Source organism: Meleagris gallopavo, chromosome 1 (genome assembly GCF_000146605.3).
Source record: "Meleagris gallopavo isolate NT-WF06-2002-E0010 breed Aviagen turkey brand Nicholas breeding stock chromosome 1, Turkey_5.1, whole genome shotgun sequence".
Lineage (NCBI taxonomy): Eukaryota > Metazoa > Chordata > Aves > Galliformes > Phasianidae > Meleagris > Meleagris gallopavo.
Window position 1 is genome coordinate 108,981,353 of NC_015011.2, and position 25,697 is coordinate 109,007,049.

The following is a 25,697-nucleotide window of genomic DNA, read 5'->3' on the forward strand; positions in this document are numbered from 1 at the left end:
GTCCTAAAGATGGGCAGAATGCTATCCTTGATGTATTCGAAACGCCTCTCATAAACATGGAGTGCCAGTCCAACTAAAAGTTTTTGCATATGTGATTTGTGTGCTTAATTACTTACGAGGGCAATGAGGGATCACATTCAAATTGACACTTTAGAAATATAGAAAAAATCTTGATACCTGTTTTGTTTGTGACTGATACTGAGATCAGTCATTATTGTGTTGATGAAAGATGAGATGTCACAGCATCTAGATATGAGGTGTCCAGTGTAAGAGCTCAGTGTTCTGACCTCTCACTGGAGTTCAGTGAAAGATGTTTTCTTACGATCCCTTCCCTGTACAGGAAAGCAAAACAAGTAGAATTAATTACCTACTAAGGGTGACTGCCTCTCTTCATTGGTAATGGATTCTAGACAATTAATTTAGCTTACATGTCAAATTTTTAGATATACAACATAAGGTAAAAGGAACTCTACATGTCCCTTCCAACTCTAGATATTCTATGGTTCTATGATAAGCATGGGTTAAGCTCTCTATTTGATTTGTGAGTGATCACTCATGTGATCATTAAGTGGGAAATGAGCTGTGAATCAAGAGTAATATGTTCCAGAAAGCCTGGTTGTCAGCTACATTAAGAAATGCAGTTTAGTCCACTGCAAAAAGATTTACTACACAGTGGGTTTTTTCTTTCTTTTTTGGTAAAGTATGAAGGACGTAATATTTTTTATGTAGAATGGAACAGATTCCTCATTTTTGCATCAGAAAGGACTTTGAGACAAAAGCACTTGATCTGATTGCTTCAAGCACTCACTTAGCTTCTCTGCCCTCTCTGTCCTGACGTTTTGGTGCTTGGCATGCTGTTTTACAGATATTTACATAATGAAGGTCGTTTCTCTGAGGCGGGATATAAGGATGCATTACAATTGTAAATTCCATTAATTGTCATAAAGCAAGTCTCAAAGCTTAGACAATGGCAAATCCTATTGTTCTATGTTCCTGAGAGATGTGTGAATGAAATGTAAATATATGGATGTATAGATTCATAAGCCAAAGTACAAAAATGATTCATAAAAAGGTTTATTCACTTGTAATCCACAAATGATGCTTAAGGTCACGAACCACTGACCTGTGAATGTATAGCTAAGTTTCATTCGATAGACATATAAGATAAACATATTTATTATGTGTAGTGTGACTTTTCGCCTTAGGATTGATAGAGGTACAGTTTGGGCCAATATATATTTAGGAAAATTCAAATTAAAGCAGCTCTATATTTTTTGCTCTGTTTCTCAGCAAAGCTTTGTCTGTCCCTTGTGTTTTCTGGAAGTTAAAAGATACGTGGTTTTCTTTCCACATATTGGTGCCTGTAATTGACTGTGACTTAAACCCATTTGAGCTCAGTGGGGAGCTTGGGGAAGAAATACCTATTAAAATAATCCCCATTGAAAGGTTTTTCAAGTTCGAGCTATTAAAATAATATCAATTGACACAGATAGTAATTCTCATCTGAGAACATAAACATGAACAAACCCTTTCCTTACCACTGAGAAGAAAGCATTCTGTGTCTGTATTGTGAGCAAGGAATGTGATGCCCTGGCTGGTTAGAAATTAGAATTAGAAATATACAGAAAACATCTCTTTGAGGGTATGTCTGTTCATGAAAACACCTTGGCTTTAAACTATCTTTGATTTCTGTGAATAGCCCCACGCATCTTAATCTTATCATTGAGAAGTAATCTAATTGTCCTGTATTTCATCAAAGCAAACAAGCGGCTCAATTTGGAATGGAATTATTTGAATGGCCAAGCATGACTTGTGCATGGGGATTAGTTTCATTTGACTATAATTCAATTTTTGTTTCAAAATGAAGTCTCAAGATATGGATTGGATGGTGGCACAAACTGCCTGCAGTGTACCCAGCTGCTGCAAGGACTGTGTCACCTCCCTGCCCCATTTGCTGATGGTGCCTTCTTGTGAAGGCCTGTGCAGCTGAAAACACGCCCTCTTTGGTTTTGATTTCCAGGGTTCAGGTGACTCAGTCATTGTGTAGTCACAACTTGAAAGCCAGATCAGGGAAATATACCAAAGTGTCCTCTGGAATGAGCAGAAAGACAACACCCCCCTTCTATTACAGCATCATCTTCTGTTGCTGTATGCTGCTTCTTTCAGAAGAATGCCCAATTAGCCCACAGCCAGAACCTGGGTCTGGTGTGAGAACGAGGGCTGAGGTAAAGAACGTGATTAATAGTTTGTGAAGGATTGGGCAAGAGGAGGTTTTGTTGGCATATTTACATCTAGGTGTATGGAAGAGATTTTTTTTTGCTAATGTAGAAATGATACAGCATTATGTCTTGTTGCTGATGCTGCACTGTATCTACAAACGTCTCTAATGTAAATCTGTGCTTGTCTCAACTTGCTTCATTGTAGAGTTTGTGCTAGCATTGCGAAGATGTTTGGTTTTTTTTGCTATGAATCTAAAGAGTCTGCAAATGAAATGTTTGCGAGGTATCATGAGGATGTTTTCCAGATCTTCCAGATAGACTTCTGCAAGCTTCTTCTTCCATGCATGTCACTAACTTGCCCTTTAAGATGATATGTGACCTATTTTGCCTGTTGCTTGTGTTACTCTACGGTAGATAATCCAGGGAGTGAGTGGTCTTTAGCTGTTGTTGTTTGTGTATAATAGGTCTCAGAAACAGCAGCAAAGTCATAGTTTTGCTAGGAGCATTTTTCCTAATAGCAGTATTGCCTACTGCTCTGTCAGAGGGAAAGATACGGATGTGGAGTCTGGATTTGGCTTTCTCTTATTCAATTCCTGTGTTGGAGAATCCTCTGGGCTTCAATGTAGTTTTTGTTTTTTAATTTATGTACTATTATTTAAATTGAGGCAACAAGATGAGGATTAAACTTACGAATTTTAGAATAGGAAAGTGCAGTGGAGTTTCTCTAATCGTAGAACCATAGAATTGATTGAGTAGGAAGGGTACCTTAAAAGTCATCTAGTCCAGTTTCCCTGCAATGAACAGGTTCACCTACAGCTACATCAGGTTGCTCAGAGCCCTGTCTGGCCTGACCTTGAATGTCTCCAGGGATGGAGCATCCACTACCTTTCTGAGCAACCTGTGCCAGTGCCTCACCACCCTGATTGTAAAAAAAAGTCTTCCTTCTGTCCAATTTAAATCTCCCCTCTTAATGTGAAACCATATCTCCTTATTCTATCACAACAGGCCCTGCTAAGAAGTCTATCCCCTTCCTTCTTAGAGCTCCACTTAAGATTCTGAAAGGCCACTTTCAGGTCTTCCTGGAGCCTGTTCTTCACCAGGATGAACAGCCTTAGCTCTTTTGTCCTGTCCTTGTAGGTGAGGTATTCCATCCCTTGGTCCATTTTTGTGGCCCTCCTCTGGACACGCTCCAACAGCTCCATGTCTCTCCTCTACTGAGGACTCCTCATCTGGACGCAGTACTCCAGCTGAGGTCTCACCAGCACAGAGCAGAGGGGCAGCATCACCTGCCTCACCCTGCTGGCCATGCTTCTTTGGATGCAGCCCAGGACATGGTTGGCCTTCTGGGCTGCAAGGGCACATTGCTGGCTCATGTTCAGCTTGCCATCCACCAGTATCTCCAAGTCCTTTTCAGCAGGGCTGTGCTCTATTATTTCATTCCCTAGCTTGTATTAATAGTAGGGGTTGCCATAACCCAGGTGCAAGACCTTGCACTTAGATTTGTTGAACCTCATGAGGTTCTCCTGGGCCTGCTGCTAGGTCTCTCTGAATGGCATCCCATCCACGTTGACTTCACCCCACAGCTTGTTGTCATCTGCAAACTTGCGGAGGTTGCACTTGATCCCACTGTTGATGTGATTGATGAAGATATTAAAGAGCAGTACTGACCCCTGGGCGACGTCACTGGATACTAATATGGTATTTGTCAGAAGTGTCTTCTGTATTTTCAGCTGGATATTTCTGAGCAGTAGAAATCACATCTCATCTGAAAAAATTGCACAAGACATAGAAATGTAGTCTTTGTATAAATTATTCTGACAAAACAAGCTTATTTCCATCGTGTGGACTGAGCAGGCTATAGTGACTCTGGCTTTGACATTTAAGTGCCCAGTTCTTATTTTGTAGCTTTGTTTTCAGTGGTTTCTCATTTTGCAAAATTTGAGCTATTTGAATTGTAATTTTCAATGTTACTTATTTGCTGCAGTGAATTTTCTGTGAAACCTTTCAGCAATTTCAGTAGTAGTTGCTAGGGTATCAACAGCTATTTCCTACCTTCAGAAGTGCTTATGAAAGAGAACCAGTTCAGACAAATTTGGAAGGGCAAATCCAGCTCTAATTGTAGCAAGCAGGGAAAGCCTGCTGGGCCCACTTGGGATCTGGGGCGAGCTCTGTATGCCTATTGATGGATACAAAATCAGGTCAAAATGCCTAGAAACTTCTAGGAGTGCGTGATATTTCTCCAAATACCAGATAACTATATTACTGGCAATGAAATGCAAATGAATGAAACTTCTGAATCAGAAACCTAGAGGCAATACTTACCTGAGGAAATTCGCTGTAAGGGTAGGAGTTCTGGTTAGAATCTTTCGGTGCTGATTCAAATACATACTTAAGCATGTGCTCCTATCCAAAATATGGGGAGGGAGTAGCTTTCCTCTTTTCGAGATGAATCATAATTTTTGGAAAATGATAAAACTAAGTCTACACAGAAACCCTTGTAGAATCTGCAAGGAAGCAGATAAAGCCATCCCCGTATGTCTCCTCAGTTGAATGAATAAGCAACATTTAGCTGAGTTAAGCAACAAGAGCTCCTCTATTATCTTAATCAAATAAAAAGGCCAGGCTGGACCGGTTAATTAAAGGAGGGGCTGCTATGGGCTTTGTGCTGCTCTTATACATACAGCAAGGGAAATCCACCTCTTGAATAGGGATCTGTTACAGCCAGTCATGTGGTTCTGACTATGAGTGAGATCTAAAATCATAGAGCTTGGAGTTTGCTTTCCATGGGAAATCTTTACACAGACATAAATGAATTTCATGTTTCAGGAGATCCCAGGAATTTAATGAGGTGAAATTAAGACCAAAACATTTTGCATTACCTACATTTTCTCTTTCAGTTTTGATTTCTTGCTTTTCATGTCCTTTATTTAGAGGTTGGACTGAGAATGTTGCTAAGTGGTTGTTTTAGTTGGTGATGGTTTATTAATTTACTGTTGAGGAATTAGTATTTTAAGGAGTTCTTGAAAACTGATATTTAGATTTTCACAGGCTTAAGACCCTAAACATATTTTTAAGGGTTTTGTCACAGTAACACTGGGAGGGGACATTGGAAAACTGAAAAGATCCAAACAATTTTCCATTCACAATCCAAGTAATTTTAAAAGAAGTATCTGAAGGTCATAATACTTAACTCTTGATGTAAGTCCAGGCCAAGAGAAGATGGCCTCAGTGGTACTATTACGGAACGGCTGATAATGTGCATTAATTGTAGAGAGTTTTCTTTGAGATACAGCTCTCTGGTAATGAAACTCATTGTTGCACTCATCATGAGCTGGTGAGCTAAGGAAATGGAGCTGACCAAGTAAATTGAGATGAGGGTGGTCAGAAACTCCTAATATACAACAGAGGGATATAAAGCAGTCCCTGTACTTTAAGAACACAATCTCCTCCAAATGTGTAATCTGTTTCTCGTGCAAGACATGTGGCCCAGTATAGAAGTTTTAGGTCAACTGATTCGGTTACAGATTAGCCTCAATGTTCTGAAAGAGAGGACTGTAGTTACTTATGGTCTTTAATTCCTGCTAAAGGATTATACTGGTTGATACGCTATTCCTACAATGTAAAATGTTTTTGTGGGTTTGCTAAATTAACCTTTGTCACAGAAAGGCTTCTTATGTGCTTCTAGTCAAAAGAAGTGATAGCTTTGAGTTTGTAGCAACTTAGATTGCCAGTGATTGAAATCTTCATCTAAAATTAATACAGTTTTCTTTCTCTTCCTGGATTATGTTCCCATACGGTTTTGCAGATGTGTTGTAGAGATGTGTCCCACTCTGATTTAAACACTGCATGCAAGGCACTTAACATAGAAATCTCCAATAGAGGGGCAGAAACAAGTGTTGAGAGGAGAAAAATAATGTAATTACAGGTAAACTAATTACCATTTGTGAAGTGATGTTTGGAAAAGTGACTTTAATAGATGTAATTTTAAAACTTCAAGTCATACGTTTTCAGAAAGACTTCAATTTTAGGTAATGGTGTGTATGTTGATAGATATTTTCAGATGATAAATGTGTGTTTTAGATAGTACCTCCTTTAATATTCATGACTGTACACATTCTTTCTGCTTTTCTTTATGTTTGTGAAATATTCACTGTCTTGATCTTGGCACACATGATGAGCTGACTGTTACAGACCTCTTACAAGAATGCTTTACACTGAAAATCTAGGTCAGAATAAAGCCATACAATTGAATTTTTTTGTAATAGAGTTAGCATGTGATTTTTCATTATTTTGAACTGCTTCAAAATAGTGGACAGAGTATAGAGAAAGATATAATGGGTACTTTACCCTGTGCACTAAGGATCTGTGGGATCCAGTGAAATAAATCCTATCCCAGTGAAAGTTAATAACAGACCAACTTGGCAGGCTTTTAACCAGTGTGAGAAAGAGTTTCCCAGCTGTTACAATTTGTGTTGGGTGTGTGCAGAATAAAGTCAGTGCTGTTAATGTCAAATGCTTGAATCCCTTATAAATTTAATAGGTTTGGGAGGTAAATGATTCTCATTGGACTTAAGGAATGTTATTGAAAACTTTGTATATCTAGATCCCATTTAGTACATACTGTCTTGTTTGAAAGATCTGATCTCTTCCTTGTGTTTTTCTTTCAAATTCTGATTTCCAAAAGATTGTGACATGCCTCGGTGATTCTATGATAGGCATGAGGAACAAGGTTGTTAGACCTTGTTGGGGTACTGTGGATTTCTTTCTTCTAAGCGGCTGTTCCTTTTGTTAGATTCTTTTTGTTTTTGTTATGGGTCTTGCCCCCAAAAGACGTAGTGTTTATACACTGCTGTTTTCAAACCTGTGTTTTCATACCTGTTTCATACCTGTTCATACTGTTCTTTTCATACCTGTGTTATCTTGGTATCTTCCCAGGAAGTTGTTTCATTCAGGTCCAGAACAAGATTTTAGACTGAAAAATTACTGTCCTGATTGAAAAAAAACAAGCAAACATTGTTTCAATACTTTTGATCAATTACATTTTCTAGAATATCTGCCATGAAAAAAGAAGGCTCAGGTATAGCTAGAGAGACTTTCTGTGGCTGCTGCTTTCCTCCTGCAGTGGGGAATTCTGAAAGTATCGGCTGTGTACTTGGGAGGTCTTCTGGAAACATAACATTCATGTTCTCTCATGGCATTCATGTTTGCTCACTGGTATTGAAAGGGTGTGAATTGAGACTAGAGAAAAGAAGAAAATTTAAAGAGAATGCTAATTGGGGGCAGGAGAAAAACAAGAAGTGGTGGAATTAGGAAGAAAGAGAAATCAGAAGAAGGCAATCAACCATTCATTTTTTAGAAGCTTGTGTACGAGATGATTCTTTACATCATTTCAGTGTTCCAGCTACAGCTTAGGCTAATGGTGATCACAGCACTGGGGTTGTTTACCTGTTGAATACAAATGCTGCCTGGGTATGCACTAATATGGCAAAATGGATTACAGAATCCCAATATTGTATGTAAAAAGATCTTCTGCCCTTCCATTTTTGTCTTTGTTTTATTATAAAAACATTTTCAACATAGAGTGGGATTGTTTTTTGACACCTTACTCGACATTTTTTTATTGTTAGAGTTTTAATGAAAAGCAGTGGTCATTTAAGTAAATCAAGCAAAAAAATAAAAGGGAAAATGGTTCTGAAAAGTTTAAATGCTGGTCAGGGCTCTCTCCACCCTCCTCAGCCAGTCATTATCCTATTCCTCCTCTAGAGATCACTAAAGGAAAAAGACCTCCTCTAAATCATAAGTGGAAAAGGTGAATTTGTGAGTCATTATTACAGATCATAATGAAAATCCAATTAACCAGTGATGTTTTGCAAGCAACAATCTCATTATTACTGCACAGTTTTTTAGATGTCAGCTAGCTAAATGTCATCTTCTTGTTTTGCTTGCCAGTAAATATAGTAAGCTTTATTCATACAGATTCCCTCTTTCAGTAAAATGCCTCTGCACAGCACTGAGAAATTGTGTACTAGAAATCTTGACTTCCCACACCAGAGTGCTGACATGTTAGACTGTAGTATGCCTTAAAATATGCATCATGCAAGACAAAATGGATGTAACTAAGTCTGAATCTGGAATTCAGGGATTGTCTTTTACTGTACATCTGTTTATGCTGTGTTTCATGTCATACCTCTTTTGGTGGGGAAGGGACAAAATCATAGGGCTTTGCTTATGATGGACTGGCTGTTACCATCCAACTAGTTACTCTGATGAGAGAGCAGAATTTTGTCATTGAAGCTGTAGTGATTGGAGGACAACAATCTGCTCCAAGTCCGTGGAGTTACATTAACTGAGGAGTATTAAATCTGACAACTGAGCCATCAGAATCATAAAGTACTCTGAAAAGACACTTAGAAAATGGCAGCAAGTCTTAAAACTTTAAAAAATTCTAAATTTTTTCATGCATGAATCATACATACAGTGTGTGTGCTTATGAGTGGCTTTCCATTTGTGTAGTACAAGAGGTCTACCACTCTCAATTTGGCCTTCAGTAGTTATTGCAAAGTACTGATCTGCCTCTCAGTAAGGAACTGGTAATGTCTAATTGTCATCATTGTTTAGTGGAAATAAATTTATATTGCCCACTAGACATGATTTTGAAGGATTAAGTAAACTTTTTTTTTTTTCAGGCTATAAGACCCTTTTAAAAGGAATTTCAGGGAAGTTCAGCAGTGGAGAACTTGTTGCAATTATGGGCCCCTCAGGAGCTGGGAAGTCAACACTCATGAACATTCTGGCAGGATACAGGTCAGTAACATGAAAGCCCCAAGTAAAGTAAGGATCACCTAGCCTGATGATTCCTTGGAGTAAAGAACGGAAGAAATCTTACCCAGTGTTGATAGAAAATAAGTATTCCACATATTTTCTATTAGATTCTTACTGCTTATATTATTTTTTCTATTTATCCTGTTGTGGTCACGTTTGATTTATCTGTTAACAAGTTGGATCCAGAAATAGGAAACAATTTGAAGTCTAGAACACCAAAAAAATTCTCCCTCCAGCTTTGTAGAGAATCTGATTCAGTGTCTTATGTTTGTCATATTTTAAATTAAAATCTTACAAACGTCTGAAAAAAGAAGACTCTTTTTAATGAATACGTTCACAATGTTGATGTCTTCTAGACCAAACTGCAATGTGTGAAATGACTGTGGTTCATCATCCTGAATCTCCTATTGTACGGCTAAATACAGGTTTTCACTGTGTTGTTGTCAATAGTGCATAAGGAACAAGATAGAGAAACCTAACCAACAGCTGCATATTTTTTCAGACGTTAGTGTAAGACAGTATGCATTTCATATTGAATTAAAATCATCAGCAAAATTGCATGAAGCCTCTTATGAAAGAGAACATAGTTACAAAATAATTTCATTCCTATCTATTGTATCAGTTTTATTCCATACTGAACAATAATTACCTAGGACCGCCACGTAATGAGAACTGTGACGTAACAGGGGAAGGCAAGATTCATGCCTGGTTGTTTGTTTATTCATTACAGAGAGACAGGAATGAAAGGAGAAATTCTCATCAACGGGCAGCCTCGTGACCTACGCTCCTTTCGCAAAGTCTCCTGCTACATCATGCAAGATGACATGCTCCTTCCTCATCTGACTGTCCAAGAAGCTATGATGGTGAACTTTGTTTTAGCTGTAATTTATTTGAGTGGGAGAAAGTGGAAAATCTCTGTTTGTGTGTTGCAAGTATTCTTACTTCTAGCAATGCCACTTACTATTAGCTCTATTTGATCCTGCTCAATGAGAGTATATGGACTTTGATAATGACTTGAATTCTTTTTCTGCTTTATTGCTTTCATTTTGTGATGAGCGTTATGATTTAGAAGAAAATCTAAGGCTGTACTAAATAGTCTTCCCAAAGAATGAAGCCTGCAATTCCATACAGAATTAGTCTTTATAGGAACCATTGTATTTCTTGGGTGCTGGGAAGCATTTGCTTTCCTTTTCTCTCCATCTTCCATGTTCTGACTGTAAAGTTTCTGTTTTGACTTTAAACATGGTCTTTCTGCCAGTTAACTCTTACTTGACTTTAATAAATGAATTGTATAAAATCTTTTTGAGTTCTTCAAAAGAAAACAGCAGAAGTGGAATAATCCTACGATTACAGGCAGCATTAATCTTCTTGCTGCTTATCATAGCATCAAGAGGTTTACTAATTGCCACATAGACTAATCGGTCTAGAAAGGCCTGTTGCTCAGCTTGAGAAACAGGGAGATTTTTCTCAGATTGTTATCAAAATAAGTCTAAGGTTGCTCATACTGTATATCAGCATCAGTTCACAAATTTCAAGGTCAAAGAAATAATTGTAGTCTTGACTTTGCTTTATGTGGCTGATTTCCTGCAGAGACACTCCCCTGTGAGGAATTTTTCCTCTTTTGTTTGTGTGAATGCTGTAGTTAGAATCCCATAGGATCACTTTTGTAGAAATGGGCCCTGGTGATACTTTCTGTCTAAATAAATCACAGAATCACAGAATGACAGAATTGTAGGGGTTGGAAGGGACCTCTAGAGATCATCGAGACCAACCCCCCTGCCAAAGCAGATTCCCTACCCCAGGTCGCACTGGTAGGCGTCCAGGCGAGACTTGAATATCTCCAGAGAAGGAGACTCCACAACCCCCCTGGGCAGCCTGTTCCAGTGCTCCGTCACCCTCACCGTGAAGAAGTTCTTACGCACATTCGTGCGGAACTTCCTATGCTGCAGCTTATGTCCGTTTCCCCTCGTCCTGTCTCCACGTATCACTGAATAATCAATCAAGGCTCTGACAAAAATAATTTCTTAACAGTTTAATTGCTTCTCATAAAGGCTAATCAGAAAGTTTTGTGCAGCTACCTCTTAGGACAGCTGTGACATCTTTCATAAGATTATTTATTTCTGTACTCCTTTGTTTACCTCCTGAAGAACAACCATTTTTTGGTTATCCTCATGATAAAGGTGAAGCACAGATAATCTGTGCTTTGAGCACTATCTGTGAAGTTAGCAGATATGCAAAAACATGATTCTTCGATATTTTTCTGATCTTCCTTTAACTTGCAAAACTGACTTTCTTTCTAATGTTATTTTTGTTAGATGCTGGAGTGTTTAAGTCAGATTACTCTCATGCACAGACATATGTGATACTTGTGATTTGAACATCATAGTTCAGCCTAAACTGAATGAAGCGGTCATTGAAATGGTACATTGGGATGTTTTACCTGAGACATCCACTGTAATTGATGGTCAAACATCAGACCAGTTCATAACCAAATTCCTTTGTATTTTGTACCCCAGGTATCTGCTCATCTGAAACTTCAAGAAAAAGATGAAGGCAGAAAAGAAATGGTATGTGTACTCTCCATCAAACTGAGAATTTTTGGGGATGCCAAAGTTGTTTGTGAAGTGAGCACTCCTAAACTGATATTCTTAATCTAAAACTGAATTGTGTTGGACTTAAAATAATGGAATAAATCAGAACCTCAAAGTTGACAGGTATCACTATGAGTGAAGACATAGTACAGATTGCATAAAAGTTGCTTTCAGTGTGCTTGATGCTGATAATGAGTAGATAATTGCAAAAACTCTATCAAAATGAATTCACAGGTTTTGTAGGATTCCTTTTGATGTTACTTAACATGTAGATTTTTTCATATGCATATCTGATGGTTCAGGCATTCTCATGACCTGGGGGTACTGGTAGATGTTTAGCTCAGCGTGAGCCAGCAGTGTGCCCAGGTGGCCAAGAAGGCCAATGGCATCCTGGCTTGTAACAGGAATGGTGCTGCCAGCAGGAGCAGGGAGGTGATCATCCTTCAGTACTCAGCCTTGGTGAGGCGGCACCTCAAGTGCTGTGTTCAGTTTTGTGAACCTCACTACAAGGAAGACATGGAGGCCCTGGAGTATGTCCAGAGAAGGGCAATGGAGCTGAGAGGTCTGGAGGAAAAGCCTTCTGGGGAGCAGCTGAGGGAACTGGGATTGTTCAGTCTGCAGAAGAGGAGGCTCAGGGAAGACTGTATTGCTCTCTACAACCACCTGAAAGGGGGCTATGGCGAGGAGAAAATCAGCCTCTTTTCCCACGTAACTAGCAATAGAACTAGAGGGAATGGCCTCAGGTTGCACCAGGGGAGATTCAGGTTGGGTGTTAGCAAATACTTCTCTGAGAGAGTGGTCAGGTGCTGGAACGGGCTGCCTGGGGAGGTGGTAGACTCACTGACCCTGGAGGTGTTCAAGAAATGTTTAGATTTTGTACTGAAGGTTATGGTTTACTGGGAAATATTGGTGGTAGGTGGATGGTTGGACTGATCAATCTTGGAGGTCTTTTTCAACATTGGTGATTCTGCAATTCTTTGCGATTCTGTGTGTGGTGACTTAAGTCAGTCATGTCTGGCTACAGTGAGCAAAAGCCTTTGTTCCCTTGAATGCTTCAAGGGAGTTGAAGTGTTCAACAAGAAAGCTGAAGCGTTCGTTTTTCCGAAGGTTAATGAAAACTTCAGGAGTTCTTGCAACTACTGCAGAAATTTCTGTACCCATGTTTGAAAGTTTTGATCATTGTAGCTGTGCTGGTGAGCAGAAAGGATGGGTTTTGAAATCATGTTGCTCCGATAGGCAAGATAGTGCAGTTGCAGTTAAGGTAGAGGCAAACGTATTTGAAGCTTTTTTAAGTGTCCAAGGTTTGGATAGGTAGGAAGCTAGGCTAAAACATGCATGTGTCTTTTTGAAAACACCAGGAATTAGTTGCACAGTTTACACTTGCACGTTTGGTGTGCTGTCTTGCTTCTGGCTGTTGCTGTCTGAGTGAGAGAAAAGCCATGGTATATTTTTGTCTGTGAAGACCTATAACCTACCTGAACCTGCACTGTGTGCTCCTCTCACTTATCTGACTATCACAGTTCCTCCTGATTATTTGGTCTTACAACAGCACTGTGTTTTTAAAGAAAATGTTTTGGAGGTGTTCGACTAGTCATAAGGGCTGCTGGCATGTTAGCTTATGAGGCAGCGTTCTCACCTGACTTTGGTTACCTCAGTTACACTTCGAAGAGCTGGAAATGTGCCCTGTCTCCCCATTTAGTCTGCACTTTAAAAATCTGAGCCTCTACATACCCAAGAATACTCAGTGCTCAGGTGTCTGTCTCTGCTTGAGTGGCATTACCAGAGCATGCTGAAGCATATGGGAGGAACACTTCTGTGCTGCACAGTGTGTTTCAAAACAGTACATACCTGGGGAAGATTACGCCTGCAGCTAAAAATAAAAGAAAAAATAATGGTGCTGTTGAAAATAGAGGTGGTTTGCATTGCTGAGAGACTCATTAAAAGTGAAACTGTAGCTCAGAGAGCATTTGGAAATGTTTTTACTGGCCCCAAGCTATGTTTCAGTCCAGTGTAAAACAACACCAAGCAAGGAGATGTTACATAATTGCTGTCTCTCATATACTGCCTTTTCAAGGTAAAAACCTCTGTTATTTGGGAGTTGGTGTGAGTGCTAATGGGGATCATGCGATAACATGGTCCTACTGCTAAAGTTAAAATCTACTTTCCAAGAAGACTGGCAGCTCCTTCTATCTGTGTATGTTACTCTGGATAAGTATTTCCTGTAAAATTCAAGTTCTAATCTTTCCATGGCTTTTCAGAATTGGTTGGTTGGTTTATTTTTTTTTTATTTTTCCTATAAATAGAAAAGGTCATGTTTTCATTCTAGTGTATTTTGTGCTCCCAAAATCGTACACTTAACAGGAGAATTTAGGAATAGTGCAGGCTGCTGATAAAGCCATGTAACAGAACTCAGCTGAAACAAAAGTCTGCAGAACGAAGAAGACGATGAGCATGCACATTGGAAAGGTGTGGCCTGATGTTTCAGGAACATGAGATGCTTCCTACTCTTCCTCACATTCCAGTTTGTTTTAGAGTCATAGAATGGCCTGGGTTGAAAAGGACCACAATGATCATCTAGTTTCACTCCCCTCCCCATGGGCAAAGCTGCCAACCACTAGGCCAGACTGCCTAGAGCCACATCCAGCCTGGCCTTGAATGCCTTCAGGGATGGGACATCCATAACCTGCTTAGGCAACCTGTTCCAGTGTGTCACCACTCTCTGAGTGAAAAACTTCCTCCTAATATCTAGCCTAAACCTCCCCTGTCTTGGTTTAAAACCATTCCCCCTTGTCCTATCATTATCCACCCTCGTAAGCAGTCATACCCCCTCCCGTTTATACATTCCCTTCAAGTGCTAGAAGATCACAACGAGGTCTCCCCGGAGCCTTCTGTTCTCCAAGCTAAACAAGCCCAGTTCCCTCAACCTTTCTTATTCGGTTTATTCTTGCACATCGATTGAGACCTGAACTTGACTTTTTGGACTTACGTACTCCAGAGGAGTATCTTATTCTAGTAAAAGACGCCTCTGGCCTTAGCTAGCATGTGGATCCTAATATCCACCCGCAGAAGGAGAACGGGAAACTACTTCTGATCCATCTGGGGAAAAGTAAATCCTTTGCCTACAACATGAAAATGGTATCTTCAGAGATACAGAAGCAATTTCCATTGCTGCCTGCTATCCATATTTATTTCCTAATTAATTGGAACATTCTAAAGCTCTTCAATCTCAGAGAATCTGTGAAATTCAGAAAAAACTCCAGACAGGTAGGTGAATCAACATATTGGTTAGAATTGCTTTGGTTGACTCAAATATATTTTTCCTAATATGATAAATGCACGTTTTTAATTGGAAAAATGTATTTGTTCAGAAGCAACTGTTATTTCACTTGTACTTTGAAAGTCTTAATTTGTTTGCACTTTACTAAATTAGGCCAAGCAAGTTCTTCTGTAATTACGAACAGCAATTTGAGGAAAAGTCTGTGTTGTATGCATTTGCACAACTCTTGCTAAAAGGGCACTCATTTTAGTATTACTAGCCTGTGCTGGAATAAATCATTCATTTTGTAATTATAAATTGGTAAATGTTGGTCATAGTTAAATTGTATGAATTTATGCACTTGTGTTAACAAGATTACAGATGCTTGTTTAAAACAGCCAGGAACAAGTGAAAGATCTCCAGTGAAGTTTCTTATTTGTTTCTGAAGTTTCTGGTTGGTTTAGCACTTGTTGCCCATGTTCCATAGTACTTTCCCTAGAATTAAGGATAGAGGTAGTTGGGCTCTTCTCTGGTTGGTAGTTGGTTTATTGCAGTAGTATTGCTTGGGTTCAGACATTTTTATGTCTGTGTTTTTACTGATGCCAAAGCGTTGCTTCCCTTATATAGAGCTACAAGTCCAGATCTGCGATCACTGAAACAGAAAAATTCACAGCAGCTGGGATTGTTTTCCTTTGTTCTAAAGACCCTGGGACAAACTGCTCTTCCTGAGGCAGTGTCTTGAGGAACTTCCAAACATCTGAGAATACACGACAGCTCAGTTGGCTCTGAGAGAATGAAAACACTTAAAATCAGTGGCCACACTTTAAAGAGTAGACTTGAAAGAACAGATATGAGAACAGCTCAAGTCTCTTTAGAAACTAATCATTTATGTTATACAGTTCTCCATACACTTGCTAGCGTAGAATTTCTTATAAAAGAAACTTGTTGGTTTTGCTGTGTAGTAAGTCTTCACATACTGCCAAGATCTTCTGATATATGCACCATATCCAAGGAACACTATGGAAGGTCTGGTTATCGCAAGAATGGCTTTCTACTGAGACAAATAATGCAGTACAGACAAGTAGAATTTTGGTCAAAACGCTCAGCGCTAGGTTAAGCCCCACTGAATCTAATAAATGTTTAATCTTTTCTACGTTATATGGAAATAGTCTTTGATATAGAGGTAGTAAAACAAAGTAGTATACTAGCTTATTTTCTCCATGAAAATTGGTGCTATACTAAAGAAACTCTTCTTTTCTGCTAAGATAGTTAAATAATTTGCATTGTTGTGTTTGCTGTAGGTAAAGGAAATATTGACAGCCCTTGGTTTGCTAACCTGTGCCAATACAAGGACTGGGAGTCTTTCTGGAGGCCAGAGAAAGCGTCTTGCCATTGCTTTGGAGCTGGTGAACAATCCTCCTGTTATGTTTTTTGATGAACCAACCAGGTACATCAAGGGCAAAAATTAAGGTTGCTCACGTGATAGCATAGTGCTGCAGAACAACTATGCACATCTAAGTTATTGGAAAAGGCTCATGTTGTATTGCATGCAAGTACTGAATAGTGTCTCAGTACTTTCATTTGAGTACTTAGTGCCTTGGCTTACTTCTGTAAACATGAGACCATGGGTCTATAGGTAATATTTAAAGAAGACATAAACTGAAATAGGAAAAGAGAGGATATTGTTTTCAGATTGTATCACCTGAGCTTTCTTCTTCAAGCAAAAATAGGTTGAATTTTGAAGATTAGCTTTTTATAACAAATGTAGCATATTTTGGATCGAATTCTGTGATCAATTTAGGAGGAAGCTGGGAGGGCCATGAATATGTATCTATTCATTAAAGTTAGGCTCATTTAAATCTGTAGTTCTGAAATGCAGAAATCCCTTAAGGCAGTTTAGAGAATACTCCTATTTTTCATTCTTGGGCATGCTTCCAACTGAATTAAAAGACTGATGGAGAAATACAAGCATAAGGTTGGCATATGATAAAATTAAACTGTTAAAGAGAAAATTTCTAGGAAGATAATAGCGAAATACCAAAGTATCAAATACATGTGCTAGTTCTGAGTGGTGCATATGGATCTATGGATAACAGACTTCTTTCCTCTCATTCAGTGGCTTGGATAGTGCATCATGTTTTCAAGTTGTCTCTCTGATGAAAGCTTTAGCCCAGGGTGGCCGGTCCATCATCTGCACAATTCATCAGCCCAGTGCTAAACTCTTTGAGTTGTTTGATCAGGTATAATTCTCACTTTTTTTACATGGTTTAGCAAGGCTATACTTTCTAAACTACATTCTGTAAGTAAAAACTCTATGGTTCCAAATCAAATACATAAATAAATTGGAGTAAAAAATACGTTTTATTATGTTTTTGGTTTTTTCCTCTGCCTGTTTCCATTATTTAAGTGCAATATTTTTAAAGAATCTGGCTGGTATGTTTATAAAATTGTGATTATCACACTTAGGAATTGTATACCTTCACCTACTACTGTTCCTGGGCATTATGCTGTCAGTAAAGTAAATGAGAAGTAATTTTAAGCAGCTTTATTGCAGATGTCTGCGGTGTTACTAGTACACATTCTTATCCTAGTTACACAGGTGTAAATTCAGAAGTATTTATTGATAATAATAATTGAAATGAAGTCAGCTGGAGATTTTTTTTCCAACCTAACAACAAGATGTGAACCATGTGCTTTTAGATTAGGTTTTAGATTTAAATTTACCTGAATCTTTTTAGGATATCTAAATTAGAGCCAAGAGAAAACTTACTACGCCGTAGGTGAACAAACTCTTGCAAGAAATTACCAGTCTGGCAAGGTGAAGGTTATTTAATGCCAGCAGCACAGCAAAAAGTGAGGATAATCAAGCGTTTCCTATTGCTGTGCTGTTCTGCTTCTTCCATTCCTACATTCACCAGCTTCGTCTCCCAACAAAAAATATCCATAATATATGGAAATTAGATGGCTTGGTTATGCAGTTTCTTATCTGATTTCAAATGTGTCTAAGGCTTGAATTAGTCTGTTTCTGAGTTAATGTGCCTTAAGTCCTGGAGGGAATGTTTGCAGAATTCACATCTCAAGCATTTCATCTTCCATTAGTTGTTATTCCATACAAAGATAGTTCCAAATGGTGACAAATCTTCCCGAGATATTTCTCTCACTGGGCCTACAAGAGTATGTTGTGTTCATGGTTTGCTGTCATACAGTTAGGATGTTAAATATTATTATATGATTTCATGTTGTGATTCTCTTTTCTTTGCCTTGTGTTTCAGCTCTATGTTTTAAGTCAAGGTCAATGTATTTACCGGGGAAAAGTATTAAACCTTGTCCCTTACTTAAGAGATTTGGGTTTGAATTGTCCAACCTATCACAATCCTGCAGATTTTGGTAAGGAACGTTTGAATAATTTGTTTTGTATTTGGCGAGCACCTTCAGGATAAAGGGAATCATGGTGTGGTTTACACTTTTGAACGTGCATACATATGTTTCTGTGTACGTATATATACCAGAATTGGAGTTAGAATCAATTGGATTATTTCTAAGCAATTTGAATGCCATCTGGTGGTCGAATTTAGTGACTGTTTCTCTCCGATAGAAGTACAGGTTCATGAAATAAAGATTATACATATCATTTTGTATTTCATAGTAATTTAATCTTAATGATTTTTCATTATCTGATATTCTAGTGTTTTGGATTTGCTTTTTTTTCTGTTTTGTTTGTTTATTTTTCATGAACAATACCATAGTATCGTATAGCTGATAGAATTGAGATTTTTCTTTTGTTCTTTCTTAATTCCAAAGATGAACTAAAGACCACAAAATAGACCTTTGTCACTTTTGATTACCAAGACTGTTTCATATTTACTACTTTTCATCTAAAATGGTTCATTTAACTATGAAGATCGAGTGAATTTTCTGAAGATGTATAGAAAAATACACTTAAATTCTGTATATATACACATGAATTTAGATTAGAGCCCTTTTAAAAACAAACTCCTACAACTATTAATTGCTACGGAATCAAGAGAATGTAGTAATAAGGCCTGTAACTAACCCATAGTATAAACCAGTAACTCATCTTCTGATTTGTGTAGTTATGGAAGTAGCATCTGGTGAATATGGAGACCAGAACAGCCGACTGGTAAGGGCAGTACGGGAGAGGATATGTGACACAGACTACAAGAGAGAAGTTGGTGGTGAGAATGAATTGAATCCCTTTCTCTGGCACCGGCCCTCTGAAGAGGTATTTTATATATCACAAGTAATGGGTATGGCTTGAGGTTGGAGAGGGAGGAAGAGAATTTAAATCCTCAGTCAATTGAGGAGTTTTTGGGCACATTCAGCTGATGAGAATGGGGTTTTGTGAAAGAAAACTAAGCAAGACACTGCAAAGAAAGGAGTTTATTCTTTCTTGTGTTTCCGCAGGATTCCTCCTCCACAGAAGGCTGCCACAGCTTCTCTGCCAGCTGCCTAACCCAATTTTGTATCCTCTTCAAAAGAACTTTTCTCACCATCATGAGGGATTCAGTAAGTCTGCTTTGATACTACCTTTGGAACCTAAAGGTTTATTGAGTTAATTGTAAGGCATTATAAATATGCTTTAAGGGTCTTGTCCACAGCCCATGCATGAAGATTGACAATGAACTTAAAAGTAAACACTCTTCTCTTTCAATATTACTATTAATTGTACCACCTTAATTGTGAACAGCAGTTTTCTTCAGTGGAATTCAAACACATTCGGGCTACAAACCTAAAGCTTAAATTTTCTCTGTGCTGGCAAGTTACTTATACAAATATTTATCCTATTAAAAAGTGATAATGATGGTGTATGCCACAAAATTATTGTCTCTTCAGAACATTCAAGATGGCAGAGATACAATTTCAATGTAATGTAAAATTAATGCTTATAGTCTTTCTTTTTGCTCCTGAAACATAAAATCAATAAATCAAAATTTGCTTATGTGAAAAGGAAATACTTGTTTCCATACACTTACAATGGAGTAAGTATCAAAATGAAACTCTTCATTTTTCACTTTTTTGTAAAAATCAATTCCTTCAAAGTTTCTAGGCCTGCAGTTTTCTCATAAGTTTATTAAATGTTTTGCAGAGATAGCTTGCATTAGCAAAATATAAAGGAACTTTTTTTTAAACTCAGAAAAGTCTTTCTTATCTTGAAGTAGCTGAATTGTTTGTGAATTTAAGAGATGGGAGTATTTACACTTGTGATCGATGCTCCTGCTTTGAAAGGTCCTCTAGATATGAGTGTCCCTCTACTAACAGGCTCAAGTTAAGGAGATGAGCTTCCTCATCTTTATGTAAAAACTTGTCCAAGGGACTCATCAGTGTTAAGTGTCCTTGGCCAAGTGGTTTTCTCAGTGACAAATTTGCAATCTGATAAATCTGAGGAAGATTTGTTTGCTGCTTTTTCTGTGTTTTGGAAGGTTTTCAGTGCTTCACATGAGAGAGGAGAAAAGACAGCATAGACACTAATGTACACATTAATTAGACATATCTGTCTTTAAGAAAGGGGAAAGCCATAAAATGTGTATATGAGATAGTTAGAAAACCAAAAGTGCTTGAGCCAGATGGAGCTCAGCATGAGTAAATTACTCTTGCAACAGAGTAAGCTGAGTTTCACTGAGCTCCAGATGCTGTGACTGTGCTGCTCTTGCTCCACACCTAGGGAAGTAGCTCTTTAGGACACAATAGTTTACAGTATAGACATGTACACAGAACTACAGGCTTGGAAGAAACCTACTGGGACTCTGTGAACAGGCCTCCATTGTCAGTGTTACTTCTTTTTTAGAAAGAGAAACACTATATTGACTGTTCTTTTGACTGTTTCTTTATTCATCCATGTATCTTGTAGGACTGCTGTCTTGCAGAGAAGACACAAAAGGCTTATTTATGCCTGATTAAGTTGATTTGGTCTATACAAAACAAAAAACAACTCTTTTCCTTGTCTTACCACTTTTATCTGCTCAGGGATGTCTATCTTATAGTGAGAGAGAAAGTCTCCTGATGCATGAGGGACAATTGCTCCATGACATTCTCTGACGGTAGGATTTCAGGTTGCAACATTTACAATTTCCGCTTTTGTTTATTGGAAGAGATTATCTGGACTAATAGCCCAGGGTCTGATTCACACTAGAAAGTTCACTAATGTAAGATTTCCTTAGCTGAAACCCAGTTTCCTAGTAGAAAGTGAACATTCTTTTATTTGTTCTTCTGGACATAATTATTATTTTTCTGCATGCTGTATATCTGATTTCAGACATATTTCCGTTGTTTTTGAACTCAGACTTTCTGATCAGAAATACTTCTGTTTCCTTGCTTACAGGTCCTAACACATTTGCGTATCACCTCTCACATTGGAATTGGTCTGCTTATTGGCTTGCTCTACTTAGGCATTGGCAATGAAGCTAAGAAGGTTCTCAGCAATTCTGGCTTCCTCTTTTTTTCCATGTTGTTTCTTATGTTTGCTGCACTCATGCCAACTGTCCTTACATGTGAGTACCAGTCATACTCTTAAATTAAAGAAGGAGATTACAAGTTGGAAGGGCAGTGTATCTATTTCATGTACCATGACATTTGATTGTGCTTCCAATTCTAATATAGGCTTTAGGGTAAAGCTTGTTCTCACTAACTGCTGTGTAGAAGCTAACAGGGACAGACTTCTCTCCACAGTTCTGCAAGTAGTTTTCAACTTTCACAGTCTATTGTTACAATCCTGGATTGGAACTACTTCTTTTCCTAACGTGCCAGTGTATCTCTGCTTTGTTAAGATTTTTTTCTTAAATATTAGAGAAACTATGCTAATTTCTCTAGGACTACTAAGTTATGACTGCTGCATGAAATCAGTATAATCATGTGATATCTGAAACAAACTGTTCCGTACTTCTTCTGGGAGCACTGTTACTTCAGATTCACCTTTATACCAAAAGGAATAATCAGGTCCTTTAGGCTTTGAAATTCTTTTTATTTTAAAAAGCCTCTTAGAGGAGAGTTCAAGTCGTTTTGAGTAACCCTGTATGTATACTCAACTGGTAGCAATTCTCAGGGTTTACTTCTCACATTTCATTATAAATCTTGAAACTACTGCTGGTCTGTCAAAGGTGTTTGAGTTCCAGTCCCACTGTCGGACTACAGCAGTTAAGGATTATGTTGTTATTATGTTGTGTTATTAGATTTGTTACTATGTGGAAGAATATTACACACTGACAACCTACCTAACTTTATTTGTATTCTCTGTAGTTCCTCTTGAGATGGGAGTGTTTCTTAGAGAGCACCTGAACTACTGGTACAGCCTGAAAGCCTACTATCTTGCCAAAACTATGGCTGATGTTCCTTTTCAGGTATATGTGCTACTCTTCAATGAAATAAGAACCATTTTAAATTCATGGCAAGTCCACTTGCTGAGAAGATCAGTAACAGTATTTTATCTGAGTGATGGAGAAACTTACCATGTGTGCCTTAGCCTCAGGTTCAGATAAAAAGCACCTTGATAATAGTGTGCCCACATCTGACCTAGTATTGTTTTAATTAAAAAATTACCATTTTTGATCTTATGTAAAGGGAAATTGAAACGGGATGTAAGTGTGCGGGATTTGTTGTGTAAAACACAAGTAGTATGATAGATATTACAGTTTGCGGCAGATTAATTCATTCTTCTCAGCTGAACACCATGCATGTCATGTAACATGCAAAGACTGAGAGCTATGGATTAACTAGATCTCCCTGTGTTTTTATCTTATTCAGAGTAAAAGTGAACATTAGGCTTCAACAGACTAACTACAAGTATATCTCCTTGCAGATCATGTTTCCTGTAGCTTATTGCAGCATCGTGTACTGGATGACTTCACAGCCATCTGATGCACTCCGATTCGTCCTCTTTGCAGCCTTGGGAACCATGACATCCCTGGTGGCACAGTCACTGGGTCTTCTCATAGGAGCAGCCTCTACATCTCTCCAGGTACCGATGGCATTTGGTGATTTCACAAGAATCCTGATATCTCCTAGAACTGACTGCTTATTGTGAATGTTGTTGTGTCCCCAAGGCATTTGTTAAAAGAAGACAGGCAAAAAGTTCTCTTTGCCTGATATAGCTACTTGATGTTTCTTGCTACCAGATCTGAATGGGCTATGCCTGCTTGAGAAGATTGTCTTTTGGTATTTATCCCTGGCTGAGGAGGACTGATGCATATACAGAATGGAGGCTGGCCATGGAGATCAGCAGCTCAGGATGGGGTTCTTCCACACACATGCAAGAAGACTGCAGGGGGGAGGATAGAAAAAAGATTGACCAGACATTAAACTTGTGCAGAAGGAGGGCAGGAAGCAGCTGTTGGCGTGACTGCCAGGCTGGAAGCTAGCCACTTAACTCTATTTTGCTTCCTGGCAGGGAGATTGATGAAGCAATAATTCGCAACAGAAATATTCTGTGGTGCCTGTTTCAACATGTTACATTGATACTAATATGCACTGATAGTGTGAAGTTTTCTGAAGTGGAAATCTTGGTTTACTCTGTACCGTCCTGTGGAAATGAGCAAAACCCTTTTCTACCTCTGTTCTTCTGCTTTCACCAGAGATACCTGTACGACCCTTTGCCCTAGAGGAGATGTAGAGAGGAGAGGCTGGAGATGGGCCAATATCTGTCTTCCTCAACAAAGCCATTCAATTGGAGATTATTTTTACCACCTTCATCAAATTTTAGAACCAGTTGAAACTGCTCTGCGTGTGGGATTAATGAGAAGGGAGGGCTGTGTGCTTGCTGATCTGTCAAACCAGCAGTGAGGAAGAGGGGTCACTTACACTGAGTATCAAAGGAATCCTAGTGTACATCTTGCTCTGTAAATTTCGTGGTGGGTTCAAGTTCTTCAAAGGATGGATCCTGAAACAGCAATGTAGTCAAGTAGGAACAAGTTTTAGGAAGATGAGAAGACCCATTTTCCTCTACTGTTAACTTGCCTCTAAGGAACGTTGTCCAAAAAATTCAGTAATTGGCATTTGAAACTGTAACTATTTAGTGAAGTAGCATGACTTGAATGGTAGAACTCTCCACTGCCTAAGAAAGTAGAATTTCACTGTCTGTTTGGTTTGGCACGAAAGCCAGGATTTTTGTAAGAGAAGTGCTATTTAACAATCTGGTTTCCTAACTTGAAGTCTGGACATCAGATGAAAGAACAAGTTAATTTTTATTTTTTTTTTTTTTGTCTGACAAGAATCTGCCTATTCCTTCTCTTCCCAGGTAGCCACTTTTGTGGGTCCAGTTACTGCCATTCCAGTGCTTCTGTTTTCTGGGTTTTTTGTCAGCTTTGATACCATCCCAACATACCTCCAGTGGATGTCCTACATTTCCTATGTCAGGTACTGCTAGGGAGTCCATTAATTTCCCATTTTAGAAAAGCTACTTATTTACCTTTGCATGATCGTTTGGTTGTTTTGGACACCAAGAAGTCTATATTCAAAATACATTCTTTTGAAATATAGACATATATGTAATGTAAATGAATGCCACATTACCTCACTTCATTTTATTTTGTGTTTACTGTGAAATAAACAGGAATATTTGGTATGGATCCTTGGCCACAAGTCTGTGTAAGTACTTGTGACAGTACTCTGGATTGCACAGCAACCAAATCTCCTTGGACTTTGTGATATAAAGGCAGTATACCTAAAATTGTTGAGAAATTGTTGTCAGCTCCACATTTCAGAAGAAAATTATTCATAAATCACTGCTGTATTCTAGGGAGCCTTGTTGGACAAAGCATTGTTTTTCTTTAAATTTTGCAGTAGCAAAGAGGCATAGGATTTTTGTCATCACTAATCTGAATTCTTTGCTCAAGAGTTTATAGGCATAGGCATGTTGCATCCTATGTATGTCAGTCACACTCTGCTTGAGACAGTTATCTTACAGTCTGATTGTCATCAGGAAACCTCTGGAGTCTTGCACAGCAGACTAGTCTGGACTGGATGCCTAAATATTTATGGTTAAAATTAAATGGTGAATTCCCGTGATGATTATGAAAAGGTTTTCTTTGAAATCAGATGAAATGATTAGGAAGTAGATGTTGCAGAAGGAGCTAAAGTGCATCTTAATAAGAAGTCTTTTGACTGTCATTTTGTATATGGCTTGCGTACGTGTAGGCCCCTTTAGTAGGAGGAAATAAGTTTCTAGGTGGTACCCACTTTGCTCACTCCCTTCTCCCCACCCTGCCCATACTGCAGTATTACTAAGAAAACTCAAACTGAATATCCTTTCATTTGTCTAATGACGTCTTACACAAAGACCCATCATTGATAAAGAGACTGCACCCCCTGAATTAGTTAAACTAGAATTCAAGATGAGGCCTTAAGTCATCATCCATCCTGCATATGGTTTCCTGGAGCTGAAGGTAGCTATCATATGCATGGGAACTGTGATAACTTATCTGCTCATAGAGTAAGATCTTAAGTGAGCCTGGCTTCAGGGGAGACATGGGAACTGTGCAATATTAGTTAGCAAAACTGTGGTACGTGGAAAGAAAGAGAAGAAACATTCTAGATTTATAATAGTTTTAATATATTTCTGACTTCAGACCATAGTTGTATCCCCACTGCTTAGTTTAAAAATGGAATTAATTATATCACTCTTAAAAAGGGAGTCTGAATATGAGCTGAACTTTACCTGCTTTGTATTTTAACATTCTTCTTTTTGAGAAGTCGCATGTAAAATACCAGTGGCATGTCATTTGCTTTACTGTAATAAGGATAGAATTTACCTCGGGACATACATCAGAACAGTAACGAACTCCTCAGTGTTTCCAACCA

The 25,697-nt window shown here is 38.5% G+C and overlaps 1 protein-coding gene across 1 annotated transcript in view; it reads left to right on the forward strand.

The window, feature by feature from the left end:
* LOC100548887 (ATP-binding cassette sub-family G member 1) overlaps positions 1 to 25,697 on the forward strand; it is a 48,885-nt gene that overhangs the window by 17,745 nt on the left and 5,443 nt on the right. Inside the window, exons 2-13 of the mRNA XM_010724548.3 lie at positions 8,906 to 9,023; positions 9,772 to 9,904; positions 11,558 to 11,608; positions 16,190 to 16,335; positions 17,005 to 17,128; positions 18,161 to 18,275; positions 18,983 to 19,131; positions 19,314 to 19,415; positions 21,229 to 21,397; positions 22,143 to 22,243; positions 22,702 to 22,860; positions 24,136 to 24,254. Of these exons, the coding sequence (XP_010722850.1) occupies positions 8,906 to 9,023; positions 9,772 to 9,904; positions 11,558 to 11,608; positions 16,190 to 16,335; positions 17,005 to 17,128; positions 18,161 to 18,275; positions 18,983 to 19,131; positions 19,314 to 19,415; positions 21,229 to 21,397; positions 22,143 to 22,243; positions 22,702 to 22,860; positions 24,136 to 24,254 (1,486 nt within the window). The remainder of the gene's footprint in view (positions 1 to 8,905; positions 9,024 to 9,771; positions 9,905 to 11,557; positions 11,609 to 16,189; positions 16,336 to 17,004; positions 17,129 to 18,160; positions 18,276 to 18,982; positions 19,132 to 19,313; positions 19,416 to 21,228; positions 21,398 to 22,142; positions 22,244 to 22,701; positions 22,861 to 24,135; positions 24,255 to 25,697) is intronic.